At 34.6% G+C, this 14,771-nt stretch overlaps 1 protein-coding gene across 1 annotated transcript in view; it reads left to right on the top strand.

The window, feature by feature from the left end:
* CACNA2D1 (calcium voltage-gated channel auxiliary subunit alpha2delta 1) overlaps positions 1 to 14,771 on the top strand; it is a 486,952-nt gene that overhangs the window by 256,792 nt on the left and 215,389 nt on the right. The window contains exon 4 of the mRNA XM_029233044.1: positions 12,018 to 12,077. Coding sequence (XP_029088877.1) covers positions 12,018 to 12,077 — 60 coding nt within the window. The remainder of the gene's footprint in view (positions 1 to 12,017; positions 12,078 to 14,771) is intronic.

The following is a 14,771-nucleotide window of genomic DNA, read 5'->3' as shown; positions in this document are numbered from 1 at the left end:
CAATTTACTTAGACCATAGTGACATATATTGATAGCTGTTTGATTATACCTTCAATAAAGTGAAAGAACTCCTTTTTCCCCTTCTTAATTCCTAAAAGCTAGTGTTGACGAAGATGTCACTGCTGTGTTTATTTAGCAAAAATCTCATTTAATCCCTAAACAATTCTGTGAAAAGGTATTATTATCTCTGTTTTACAGATGAAGAAACAGAAGCGTAGAGAAATTAAATAAATTCTACCCTATTTTCAAAGTCAGTACATCTTTTATGGTTTCCAGAATTTTGAGCTAACTTCAAAATTAAATTCAGAATAGCTGAATACTTTATGTAATAACTTTAGTTACTATGTAATACTAGGAAGTTAATGCATTTACCAGTACTTTAAATTTATTTATTTATTTTTGCTGTGTTGGGTCTTCATTTCTGTGCGAGGGCTTTCTCTAGTTGCGGCAAGCGGGGGCCACTCTTCATCACGGTGTGCAGGCCTCTCACTTATCGCGGCCTCTCTTTGTTGCGGAGCACAGGCTTCAGACGCGCAGGCTCCGTAGTTGTGGCTCACAGGCCTAGTTGCTCTGCGGCATGTGGGATCTTCCCAGACCAGGGCTCGAACCCATGTCCCCTGAACTGGCAGGCAGATTGTCAACCACTGCACCACCAGGGAAGCCCTTACCAGTACTTTAAATTTATGTGTTGTAACTACCCTCTTAAATTATCTGCTCAAAGAGTATTCAGGGCAGTGGAAGGTAATGGATGTCTGTCTGTCTGTGAGTTGATTTGGAGGGTTAATAATTCAGGCTGTTTTAAAACTCTTGAATTATGACAAGGGAAATATGGTGATAAACACTTTAGTGATTATTATGTGCTGAAGAATAAGTTATATATAAGAAAATGATCCTTTACTGACAGGATAAACCTCTTAAGTTAGTTTTCACTTTAGGATATCAAAATAAATTTGGTAGATTTTTTTAATCTGCCCTTCCTGATAATATTTTTTTCACTTGTTCTCAGTTTATTACTACATATGTAAAATCATAGGTATGCATATATGAAACTAAAGATAAATTACAAATATATGTTCTGTGACCAGATGTATTTATTTCCATTCCTGTGTCTAGTTATGGTCTTTTAAGAGAGTTGAAGCTTTTGGTCTCACCTTCTGTTTTTTCTTAAAAACAAAAGATTAGCAAAAAAATAATTTCAAAGGTACTTCTCATCTATTATATTACATCTTTTTTAAATTAATTATGTTAATTTGCATCATGTTCAATTAAATAGTATTTTTACTCTTTTCATAGACTAGTAAAACTCATGTGAACTTTGCTGCATTCCTAGATTTACAGGAAGGCAGAGCCTCACGCAGAGCATCTGACAGTGAAAAATGGTCTTAACACATCTTTTTCCTTCTTTTTAAAAGTGGTTGCATACTTCACCAGTTTTTTTTATATTACCTGCTTCCTACAAAATTTGATCACTTTCTTATAGGTAAAGCAATTTCTCCCTTTTTAACTTGCATAAAGTTTTGTGCTTTATGCTGTATTTGCCAACCAACATATGAAAAACAAAATGAAGCCTGAAGCCTATAAAGGTGCCTGCAAATTGTGAGTAGTGGGCTTATAAGAACTAAGCAAGTTTAACCCACTTAGTATCCTGTATACAAGAAAGAAGGGAAGGAAGAAGGGGAGGAAGGAAGGAGAGAACCGTAAAGACCATAAATTAAGGCAGATTAAGGCAGTGTGTTTCAATAATATATTTCAAAGAAAAACATTGTAAGAGAAGGTAATTTTAGACCATGGCTAAAGATACAAATATATTGTGCATAAAGAAGATGTGGCACATATATTCAAGGGAATATTTAGACTTCTGAATCATCTCCAATATGTCTGATTTACAAGGTTTGTTCTTTCAAAAAGAGGGCTTTAGGACAAATAATTTGTTCTCATTTTATTTCCCACAGCTTCAAGAGCTTGCTGTTAAGGTAATTGCATTGTTCTACTTGAACAATGCTATGCATTTTTATTTTAGAACAGTGCTTCTCAAACTTTAGTTCATATTAGAATCACAGGAAGGTCTTGTTAAAACATAGATTGATAGGACCCACCCCCAGAGCTTCTATTCCGTAGGTTTGGGATGGGATCTAAGAATATGGGTGTCTAACCTTTTCCCAGGTGATGCTGCCCCTGCTGGTCTAGACACACTTTGAGAAGGGTGCAAAATGCAGGCTCAGGAAAGAACTGAAGACAAAATAAAGATTACATCAGTTATTTGATGGTGAAAGTTTGAAGATATGGAGATGGAGCAGTGAACATCTTTATGGAAGCAGGCTCAACCAGATATGGTATATCAAGTAGTGGGAGGGATCTGAGATTTTACGCTTCGTGCAAGCTAACAAGCTAGCCAACCACCATCACTGGTTCAGGAGCCTCCCTGAGTTGCACACAATGGATCTGTATGTCCCTACACAGGAGGCAGCATGGGCTTTGTGTTCCCATGGGTAACTCCTGACCATCAAGTCTAGGGAGCCATACTGAGTAGCCCAGGTGGACAGTGCCTATGACATGAGCTTGTGTCATAGCTGAGGAACACTGAACCCTGAACTTGGGAAACCCCACTCTTTTAAAGGGCGCCTACCAGCAAGCCTGCCTAAATTTTACCCCACAGGATTATTTTTATTTTCCTGAGCAACAAATAAATCTGTCCTCTGCCCTGCAGGGAGACACTCTCTGTCTTCCAAGGCTGTTTGCTACACAAACATTCTTGAGAAAATAATCCAGAGCAGAGGCTGTCCCTGCCTCTGTTCACATGTGGTGCAGAAACATGAGATACCCATGGAGAATTGTCTCCATGGTTGTAGGATTAATTCAGAGGGAAGAGTGATGACATAATTAAAATCATTTAAAAATCAGAATGGAGGAACTCTGGTTCAGGCAGCCAAAATGGACCCGGGTGGCCATTGTGGATGTGGTTTCTTGGATTTCTGAACCTGTACTGGTATTCGACATTTAAAGAATAAGGCAACTGATTATATTGATAGATTAGTTCTAGAATCCCAGAGTGGAATTACGTGGATTAGTCTGGATCCCTATCACATTCACAGCTAAATTCTACTAAATTTTAAGGATCAGGTGGTGATGAATTAATCCAGCAATTTTTAAGAATTAGGTAGTGATGTATTGATTCAGGAATATGCTTGTCATGTGGGAACAAGTTTTGTGGCCTCTCAAAGTATCACGATAATGAATGGTGATAATGTAAGTGAACCTAGTTATAAATCTTGATACAACTGAGATAAAACCTTGACAGGGTTTGAAAATGATTACTTATACATTTCTACACACAGCAATTGAGCGTCAGCTCTCTGCCACACATTGTGTGAAATACTGGATGTGTACAGACATGAAAGAACTGTGTCCTGTGCCTAATGAACCTGCATTTAGTAGTTTATTGAAAGTGTGTGTGAGAGAGAGAGAGGAGAGGGAAAAGGAAATGAGGGAGCAGGAAGGAAGAGAAAAAAACAGAAAAAGATGGAGAGAGATAAATTACGTGATGGGAGTCAGGATAGTGTAAGGATAGGGCACTAGTGGGTTATTTTTGTTTCCGTCTATCAAATTGTGCTTCTATTTTGCATGGTGTTTTTCAAAGAGTAATTAAATCCATATGTCTAATATAGCTAAAAATGTTACCCTCTAGAGGAGTGTTTTCAAAGTTTAGTTCATGGAAAAGGTGTATTTTATTAAGCATGTAGATTTCTAGGAATGATACCAAGTATAGAATCAGAATCTTTGGATGGTCATGGGGTTGAGTGGGTTTGTATGTGGTCCAGGTGATTTGAACAGGCTTATCTGGTGATTCTTCTCAGGTGTCAAAGTGTAGAGCTGATGTAGAAATTATATTCAGTTCAACAGTCTTTTATTTTAGTGTTGGTCCTGTAGAGCCAAGAAAAAAGTAGTGATAATTGCGAGTTGTGTATTAATTTACTTTCACTACTGATAAGAGGGGTTTTGCTGTTCTTACCAGATGACATCTCCTTTACCTGGCTTATGTATTCCAAGAGTCTGCCAATTTATTTGGAGCTAATTACATCTCTGAATATTAGACTTGAAGCTTTGTGGTTAATTTCAAAAGCATTTCCTGAATATGGCAAATCCAGGCTGAAATCTGTACAACAAGATCCAGAAGCCATGTTCCAAAAGATTTAATTTTCACTGGACCACAAATAGGAGAATAAATGATGACTGGCTTGATTTCAGCAACTTTTATTTGTATGTTTTGCATATATTATACGCCCTTAAACCTTACACTAGAAAGAAGAATGGTATTTGTATTATAAATTTTTTATTTCATATAACCTGGAATGAAATCAACTGTAGGAAAGTGATAGACCATCTAAAAGAAATAATCTGTAACCTTACATTGTATCTTATGAGTACAGTATAAGATTTCTATATGATTTGCTTAATACAGTCAAAAATTGATGTTTTGCTATTAATCTTGATAATCCTCTACTTATGTCACGGTTCCAGTACATACAGAAGTGTTAAAATATTTGAGTAGACATAAATAGCAAGATTACATACTTTATTTCTACTTGGTCAGTCTACAAATAATTTTAATCAAAATATGTATTAAAAGTTATATGTTATGTAGTCTTTTCTGTTTCACTTGAGAAGCAATGCTCAAAAAGGCAAAGTCCTTTTTTTTAACCCCTCCATAAACTCAAGTAGATGAACTGATGCTAAGTTATTTTCCCGAGTTTGGTAGAATTCCTCAAGTCATTGGAATATATTTTTCTAAATTAAAATTGGATTTTATTTTTTAAAAAACACGTTTTCTTTGTCTTGGAATCAATTTGGGACTACCCTGCTAGAAAAGTGAAAATGATTTGAAGAAAAGAAAGATAATAATTATAATTTTGTGCTCATGTTTCATGTCATTAAAAGCAGAAAGTCTGCAAAAGTATGCTTTAGGCAAGCATAAGTAAAACATAAAAACAGAATTTAGTCATCTGTGTAAGAGTGGGCTTGCTAAGCCATAGAACCATATTGAAAAGGGATTGTCATGTCTTTGGATAAGTTGCCTTGCTTAAGGGATTGTCATGTCTTTGGATAAGTTGCCTTGCTTAAGTGTTGATTTAGCATCTTTCAAACTGCATAAGAAGCGCCTATGAGAACAGAATGATGGTCTCTTGATGGAGAGATGGAATAGGTAGGACTATGTTTACAAATAAAGCCTGTTCTGTGTTCTGATGATAAGGATGCAATAAATGCATAGGCTTTTGGTGCTGAAAAGGGGACTTAGAGATGGTTCCAGCTTTGTTTCCCTGAGGGTTTTTCCCTCCTCCGTGCATTATCTTTACTTTCCAAAACCACCAGCAAACCATTTCTCGAAACTCATTGACATTAACCAAATCTCTTGTCCAATCTAAACCATCACTTGCAAGTGTGATAGGTTTCACTTTAGACAAATCATTCCCCCCATGAAACCGGTGGAGTTTCTCTTCAGTATTCAACCTGCATGCAGCCTATTAGAAAGAAGAATCAACAACATCAGTATCAGAAAACGTTCACATAATTTTAAAAAATGCGTGCCACACAATGCCGGAGGATACAGACAAATTCATTTATAGTGATTGCTGTGGGTAGGGAAATTGGTCAAGGGATGAATAAGGTGAACTTCAAGGTTATTTGTACCATTTTATTTTTCACATTAAAAGTTATAAAGACAATTTTAATTAAAGATAAAAATGAATTCTGGGTGATGAATTCCAGATTGTTTGTTTCTCTACTATTCAGTGCTTTTAATCTCCTCGCAAACCACACAAATAAAAAGACCTAAGGCTAGGGCTTCCCTGGTGGCGCAGTGGTTGAGAGCCTGCCTGCCGATGCAGGGGACAAGGGTTCGTGCCCCGGCCCGGGAAGATCCCACATGCCGCGGAGCGGCTGGACCCGTGAGCCATGGCCGCTGAGCCTGCATGTCCAGAGCCTGTGCTCAAAAAAAAAAAAAAAAGACCTAAGGCTAAAACTTGTCATTGGCTAGCAGTACTCATTCTTTTTAGAATCCTTCCTGTTCTTTATTTTTGAGACATTGCCATTATTGATAAAAGCAATATTTTAAAAAATTTATTCACCATGTCACTGATTCCACTGTAACTAAACTAAAACGAACAAATGTATATTGTAACCATTAAGAAAGCATCTGTCGAACACTGATCCTATGATGTTAAGTGTGTGTGTGAGTGTGTGTTATATAGGATATGATATATGGTATATGAATGTGTGGCAGTTCCCTTTAGAAGCAGGAACTGAGTCCTGTAGTTTTTCCTAAACACTTCTATGTAGCAAGTGCTAAGTAAATGTCTGTTGAATAAGAGCAAATGCACACTGTACTTCTTCTCCTCCCAGTCAGGATGTATATTTACCTATAGCGATCACAGTCATCAGGTGTCAAAACATGGCAAAGGTAAAACTCATCCTACTTAGCCTGTTCAATTTTTATAACTTTTCTCAAATCCCAGCTTCCAGCCTGGCTTCTTTAGCCAATAGATCTTTTTCAAAGTACCAATAATGTTCCTTTATAAAAACGTTTTAAACAATACATAAGTATAGCAGGTGTGAGTTTTAAAAAAGTATAAAGCAATTTCTCTACACGTGAAGATTTTTATACTAAACTCCTTGTTCACTAGGATATAACAAGTTGTTAGAAGGCTTTGGTAGAATTCTGCTGGGTATATATATTTATATGAATTTAAAGAAACATTGTTTATACGTTGTTTTATGTGAATTTAAGTGAACATTTTGCACTGTTTCCCATTATTTGGTGAAAGGTATTAGAAAGAAAAGAGTATTTTTACCTTTTAGATGGAACATTATACTAAATATTCATGGGGTTATGATGATATCTTTTCTATTGAGGTCTTCAAGCTTTCTATCACCTTAAGAAATGCAAAAGAAATGTCACATCTCAATCTTTTTTTTTTTTTTTTTAGTATTTCAGGAAATAAGGTGAGAAAGCAGAACATAATGATCTCCTCTCCTTTCTCATTTTATTTGTAGGAAAAATAAAATGAAATAAACTGAAGAACTCATTTTATTAACTACTGTATTAAACTGCTATATTCCCTAAATTGCGTTTGCTTTTGGCCCACCCTATAGTTCCATAGATAAGAGCTTTCTTGCAGAGCAAAATACAGTGAAAATTTAGGGGCCATTAAGATGTTTTCATTCATTTCACTCACTTATGTACCTATTGAGGTGGTCATCAGTGAGTACAGTTCTAACATATTCTGTTCTAGGTATTTGTGCTTGTAAGATTCACATGGAAGTAAAACTTTGATATATGGTTTTGAGCATACCAATAGAAAATATATCAAATAAATATTATTGTTAAATGCTGAAAAATGTTAAGTCCATTGCCTAAATCCTATAGTTAGTGAATAGCAGCACCAAAATTGTAAACCAGATATGTCTGATTCAAAAGCGCATGCTTATTTTAGCTACAGCTCCAAAGTTATTGATGGCACCTGTACACTTTTCTTCAGAGCATAGAAGTCTGTTCTTTGACGTAAGTTTGCTATTTTCAATAGATATTGTTAGACCATTCACATGATTATCCTGATTATTTTGATATGTTAAGAGCATTTGATGAGGTTAGGGAAAACTTGTCAACAGAGGCATAATACAATAATTTGTTCATCCTTATTGGGTGTTAACTATTTGAACATTAATCATATAACACACATATTTTACTGGTAAGTCTGAAAAATCTTGACATACACTAGCCAAAGAAATCGTTTTGAATTAGAGATGTTTCTTTGAATGATATTTCAATTCTTGATATTATTAATGTAAGTACCAACATTGTTGGAGTATAATGGAACTGTCATGATCCCTGAAGGTTTACTTTCAAAACTATCAAAAGAAAATTCTTTGTAATTAAATGTTTCAGAGAACTTTATCTTTCATCTGCAATAAACATACAGTCTAGGAAGCAAGTTATTTACAGGTTTGGAAAATACTCTTATTTCCAAGAAAAAAATACATTTAAGTATTGTTAGGGAGAATGATAGAATTATTTCTTTTTATACTGTACAGTTATACTGCTTTTATTAAACTTTCATATCACTTGCCAGATGCAATGGTAGTGGAAGAGATAAAGATGACAAAAAGGTGAAGGTTGAGAATGAATAGGCCTTCAAGGGAGCTGATCTTTCTCTGATCTGATAAAACCTCTCCCATTATCTATTTCTTTCTTTTTTGTTTTTCTTTTTTTCCTTGCAGATCACTACATATCAAGAGCTTTTTCTCTGAATAGCAGCATTCTCTCAGGATTTGAGGGCAAGACTTATATAAAGATAGTTTCCAAATTGACATACGACATGTTGTGCTGTTTTTAGAATTTGCCTTTAGAAAATTCTAAAAATTACTGGGAAATTTTCCATTAATCTGAAATAGTTTTCTACCAGTGTTTTTTATTTTGATACTACTATGTCTTCATGTATTCTATGAATGCCAAGTGATGTTAACACTTTGATGGGTTTAGTGGGAACTAAAGATTGGTCTTGTGGAATAAGAATAAGCTTTGGAGTCGGAAGGCTTATGTTCAAGTCCATTTTGTTAAACTTGTGAGTCCTTAAAAGTCTTTAAAATGAGTTTTTATTTTAAATGCTCAAACCAGTAGGTAGGTAGGGATGTACATATTATTATTACCTTTATGACATTGTATATATACTTATCATTCCATACCCAAAGGATTTTCATATATACATGTGCTGTTTCATTTATAATAAAGCCGTTTAATGAAACTTTCTCACTTACCTTAATATGAGCAGAATTTTCAATTTTCTCTTGTAGGTATTTATGCTGAACTGGGTTTTTTGTTTCTATCTGATTCTCCGTCTGGTTTTAATGTTTGATACTATATTAAACTGTACTATGAATTAAATGAGAAAAGATACATTTTGTTTTTCTGAAGTAGGTTATTGCTATGGGTCTATTTTTATATATCTATAGCTAACTATGGAAACAGGGATGTCCTACTGAGCAAATATTCACATTTTATTAGGTAGGAATTTTATCAGTCTTAACACAATTTGCCTGTGGCATTTAACGGTAGGTCATTGGCTTTAAAAATAAAATGTCACTTGACTAGAATAGAAGTTAATTAGGGACTCGCAGTGTCCAGAAGACATGTCAGTTTTCTATGAGTCATGACTAGCTGGTCTTTTGCCACAAGAAAAAGCACCATCAGCAACTATTTGTATCACCCCTCGAGGTAGGCTAAGTCTCTAAAGTTCTGTATTTTGCTTTGTCGTGAAATCTGCTAGGTAAAAAAAAAAAAAAAATTACTAATTTCTTCATGAAAAAAGAAGATAATAGTAGTGCATTTTCATGATTATGTATCCCTAGATTTCCAAGCTGGGGATATATAATATTTAGCAACTTTCCAGCTCTAAACTAACCTTTTAAAATACACTTTTTTTTTCTTATACATAACTACAGGTCTTTAGGTTTCTAAAACTATCTCAGAATCTTGCAATAAATATCATTTACTTGATAAAATTAGTGTGTATATATATTAGAAATAAAGATGATTTGGACTCTCCTCCCCCTAGGAGAATTGTCTGATAGTTTGTGACCATTGTTCATCCCTCTTTAACTTTTTTTTTCTAGAAATAATTAACTGTGATGATTACTGTCACTCTGGCTTATTAAATATGGATTAAGTTCATATTATAAGCCATGTGATTCTGAGTCAGATCATTAAGTTATACCTTCTCCTGCTCTCCAGAGTAGAGAACAGCATGGTTGAGTTAGAGCTGGTGTCTTGCAAACCACGTATGGCGTTGTGGGTGAATGCCCCCCAATGTGTTTTGTTTGTTGGGTGGCAGCCTCCTTCTGTGTGTCTCGTGAGGAAAACATGTTAATATCCCTCTTCAAGACATTTTAGAGTTCTAATATTCCTTAATCTAAAAAAATATTTAACTTATTTATATTTTACCCAGTATTTTGTTTAAATTCACAAAATGCTTAATTTTATTATTGGCCCCATACATATGAACAATTTAGTTGTTCTTATGTGGGCTGTTAAAAATGCGGGAAGACTTATGTTCTGAATTTTGTCAAGAATATGCCTTTGTGTTTATTTTCTCATCTGTCTTTTCTTTTTCTATCTTTCCTACTAAAGTTTTCCTATAAAGAAATGGCTTCCATTTCCATTTGTTTTGCCATTTTATTCACTTTTTTGCAACATTTTCACACGGAATTTGAGTTTCCAAAAATATTGTGATAAATATTACTGAGATGTATACATTTTTCCCTTGGTTTTTCTCTGTTTAGGTTTTTGACCTTGTAGGGATAGAGAACCTTTTCTGGGTTACTCTCCCTGCTACAATATCTTACATTTACTAGCTTGTTTTATGTTCCCTTGCTGTCTAGTAGTTGATAAACTGAAACCATTGCCATTTAAGCACACTGGAGAATTTTTCCTGTAAATTGATTTAGTTTAGGGGTTCTTAACTTGAGATTTCCCACTAGGCAGTATTTTTTAGTCATTGGTAATACCTATGTATGAGTTTAGAAAAATGATTATAATATTAAAGAAGAGGAAATAAAAGCCAATACACTAATATAAAACTAGTCGAAAGGGATGTTTCCATTCCCCAGTGTGGGCAAGACTTCCACATCAAGAGCACACACTGAAGTATAGTTCATAGTGAAAGATCAAAAACGTGAATCAACAAACCACTATGAGATTATACTTTTCTAAAACCTAATCTGATCATTTCTATCTCCTAATAAATGAGTTTAATACATTTATTATATTTACTGATATACTTGTCCCATTTTGCCTGTCTCCTAGCTGTGTGGGGGGCAGGCTACAGGTGAGCTCAGTACTCAAGGGACACAGTGTACAAATGGAATCTTAATTGTCCTTCATAGTTAGATAGCTGACATGAATATTTGCTTACTGTCTGCCAGGCACTCTTCTAAGCACTTTATATATAGTATCTCATTTCATCCTTTCAACAACCCATGAGGCAGATTTTGACATTATTCCTATTAGAAAAGGGGAGGAGAGACTTAACTTGACTTAACTTTTCCGAAGTTTGCACAGCTGGTATGCAGCAGGGTTGGTATTTAAACCCAGGCAGTCAGATTTCAAATCTGTTCTTAATCACTAAATGTTACTGTGTCTTGTGAAAGTTTAGCACACGGAGAATATGATAATAACACTGGAAACTACTAAGAGAGAACTCTAAAAACTGTTAGACAAGGGGGAAGAAAAAGAATTTATCCACAAAAAGTCATTAGCAGGCTGACAATAGGCATTTCATCTCCAGCTGAACCTAACGGAATAACATTTTAAAAGTGCTAAAGGAAAATAGGTCAGGCTAGAATTCTCCAACGACTTTGGCATATAAGAGTGAAGGGGAAATAAAGCCTTTTCAGATGTGTGGATTATGATTGTTTGTTACTCATGGGTATTTGAATAAACTCTTAAGAATGTACTTCAGCAAGGAGAAAATTATTACATTTTTGTGGCTTTTGGTAAAAAACTAAAAATGCTATTAAGAAGGTGCCTATACAGCACTTAGCACATATTTATTGATTCTCATTGTTATTTCATTTCCAGTTATATAGAAATATATGCTATAAGGATATTTATGAAAAGCAATATTCTACTAGGATTAATATAGTGATCAAAGCTTTTTTTTAAAAAAAACAAATGAAATGTTAGTCATTGATAGAAAGCACTGGAAGTGGACACTACTGCCAGTGATGGCAGAGGTAGTAAACTTAATGGTATTCAAGAATACTATGCTATTTATATTACTGAAGAGTAAATATATATGTATCAACTTCAGTAAATTAAAGTATTAAATGATTTAGAATTTATGAATCACAAATAGGGAATCTCTTCTTTTTTATGTGTCTTAATAATTGATTTGAAAACCCAAGCACTATATAACAATTATGTATTCATGTGGTCATTTGAATTCTAAGATTTCTTGTTTTCTTTCCAGCGCCTGGCTTTGGAAGCCGAGAAAGTTCAAGCAGCCCACCAGTGGAGGGAGGATTTTGCAGTAAGGACCCTTTTTAACCACTTGATTTAATAAGTACATCGATGTTTTGTGTTTGGATAATTATGATTTCATTTAAAATATTTTTTTTAGTGATGGACTCTTAAGGTATTATGGGACCGAAAACAGCTAGCTGTACTTCGTTGCTTTAAAAAAATACCTTGAAATGTTCTCATACTCAAAGGTATTTATAAAATTAATAACAGAAAAATAACATTAAATTATAGCATTTGAATAATCTTTATAGGTATTATGAATATACTAGTTGAAAAACAAGTGACATTTTTTAAGAAGTGACATGCATATTGTAGTCACTTTGACAGTGGGCAATGCAATTAAAGTTAGAACAGATGCATTAAAGCCTCTTAAAATTTAAGAGGGGTTGCTTGCTCCACATTAGTTAGAAGTTATCCTTCGTCTGCTCTGGCCTGCTTTTAGAAACGTCAGCTGATATTAACTTCTGCACCTATTTTTTTGATAAACTGCTTTTGTGCTCCAAGAGTCACTGGGCTAATTATACAAATTGCAGAAATTCTTCTTGTGATGAGTTCCTTCCCTCCTTCCTTCCTTCCTCCCTCCCTCCCTCCCTCCATCTCGTCTCTAGCTATCTGTTATATCTTCTTGCACCCATGGTACACAATGAAGAAGCCTGATCTTAATAGTTAAAATACTTCTGTTACATATTTGAATTGTATCATTTATAGTGAAAATCTCTTTAGTTTCTTTTCTTTTTTTTTTAACATCTTTATTGGAGTATAATTGCTTTACAATGTTGTGTTTCTGCTATATAACAAAGTGAATCAGCTGTATGTATGCATATATCCCCATATCTCCTCCCTTCTGTGTCTCCCTCCCACCCTCCCTATCCCATCCCTCTAGGTGGTTACAAAGCACCGAGCTGATCTCCCTGTGCTACGCAGATGCTTCCCAGTAGCTATCTATTTTACGTTTGGTAGTGTATATATGTCCATGCCACTCTCTCACTTCGTCCCAGCTTACCCTTCCACCGCCCTGTGTCCTCAAGTCCATTCTTTATGTCTGCGTCTTTCTTCCTGTCCTGTCCCTAGGTTCTTTAGAACCTTTTTTTTTTAGATTCTATATATATATATATATATATATGTATGTCAGCATACAATATTTGTTTTTCTCTTTCTGACTTACTTCACTCTGTATGACAGACTCTAGGTCCATCCACCTCAATACAAATAACTCAATTTCGTTTCTTTTTATGGCTCAATAGTATTCCGTTGTACATATGTGCCACATCTTCTTTATCCATTCATCTGTTGATGGACGCTTAGGTTGCTTCCATGTCCTGGCTATTGTAAATAGAGCTGTAGTGAGCATTGTGGTACATGACTCTTTTTGAATTATGGTTTTCTCAGGGTATATGCCCAGTAGAGGGATTGCTGGGTCGTATGGTAGTTCTATTTTTAGTTTTTTGAGGAACCTCCATACTGTTCTCCATAGTGGCTGTATCAATTTACATTCCCACCAACAGTTCTTTAGTTTCTGATCAAAGAAAAATTCCAGACAGCTCATTTGGGGGATGTTAGCCCCCCTCGCCCCATTTAAAATACGATTAGAGTTTGAGTGACAGCTTGATAATACTGTTCAATTGTCTTTGAATGTTTTGCAAGACATCTCAGATTTGAAGGTAAGAAAGTTGTGGTTCAATAGAACACTAAACTGAGGTTTAGGAGTTGACACTTTTACTTCGTGTTTATGTGATTTTATTGTCTATCAAAGGAAAATATGGAAAATGATACTTCATTCACTAATAATATAGGATAACAGTTAAATAGTATTTCATGCTTGATGATTCTGATATTATTTATTTTTACTGTCTTTTCCACAAATTTATATTTCTTAAGTAAACTCTTAGTCTACTCAGGTGAGACTCTATTTGACTGTCACTTTGATTCTTTCACCTGAATTGATCATATTGCTTGATTTGTTGGTATCATATAGGTACTGGCTTAATCCACAATTGTTTGTTATAGGTACATTAAGAAAGATCAATATGTCTTCCATAATATATAAAGAAAAAATCAGTGATTAAGTTAAAAACACAACCTTTCTGAGTATAGAGGACAAATTTTAAGCTCATCCAGTGAAGATTTTACAGTGCAGTTTGTTGCGGTTAGATGTAAGGAAAGTAAACCTGCATTTTTTTGTGTGTCTTGAATAGACCAAAAACAGCCAAAGTAATTTATCCCAATAAATATCCATTCGAGAACTAATAATTAGTGACATTTACTTTTCTTCTCCATCTTAGAGGTGGCATAGTAAAAGCAGTGTAAAGGCATAATAGTTGTGAAGTTAGATGTTGTATTTTGCCTAGTCTTGGTATATAAATTGGTGCTGTTTTAGTTTAAATCCTGAGTACTTCTGAGAATCCAAAAAATCATTAAGTTCATCAAATCAGATTGCATAGTATTTAGATTCTATTGCTGTTTCAAAAAGCTTTTCTTGCATTAAGGGAATTTGGTAATATTTCATTAGTCATTTATTGGTTGTATGTCTTTTCCAGCTTTCTAGGGAGAAATGATGTGTTAAAAGTAACTTTACAAATAGGAATGTAGTATATAAAGTTTCCTTTCCCGGATATATTGGCTCATTAACACTAAGTTAACATTTTGGCAGTGATTTTTTTTTCCTTACAAAAGTAATGGGTGACCACTGTAGATGACACAG

The sequence above is a fragment of the Monodon monoceros genome, unplaced genomic scaffold (assembly GCF_005190385.1).
Source record: "Monodon monoceros isolate NGI ecotype Baffin Bay Population unplaced genomic scaffold, NGI_Narwhal_1 Super_Scaffold_2, whole genome shotgun sequence".
Classification (NCBI taxonomy): domain Eukaryota; kingdom Metazoa; phylum Chordata; class Mammalia; order Artiodactyla; family Monodontidae; genus Monodon; species Monodon monoceros.
This window is presented reverse-complemented; position numbering and strand designations above follow the sequence as displayed.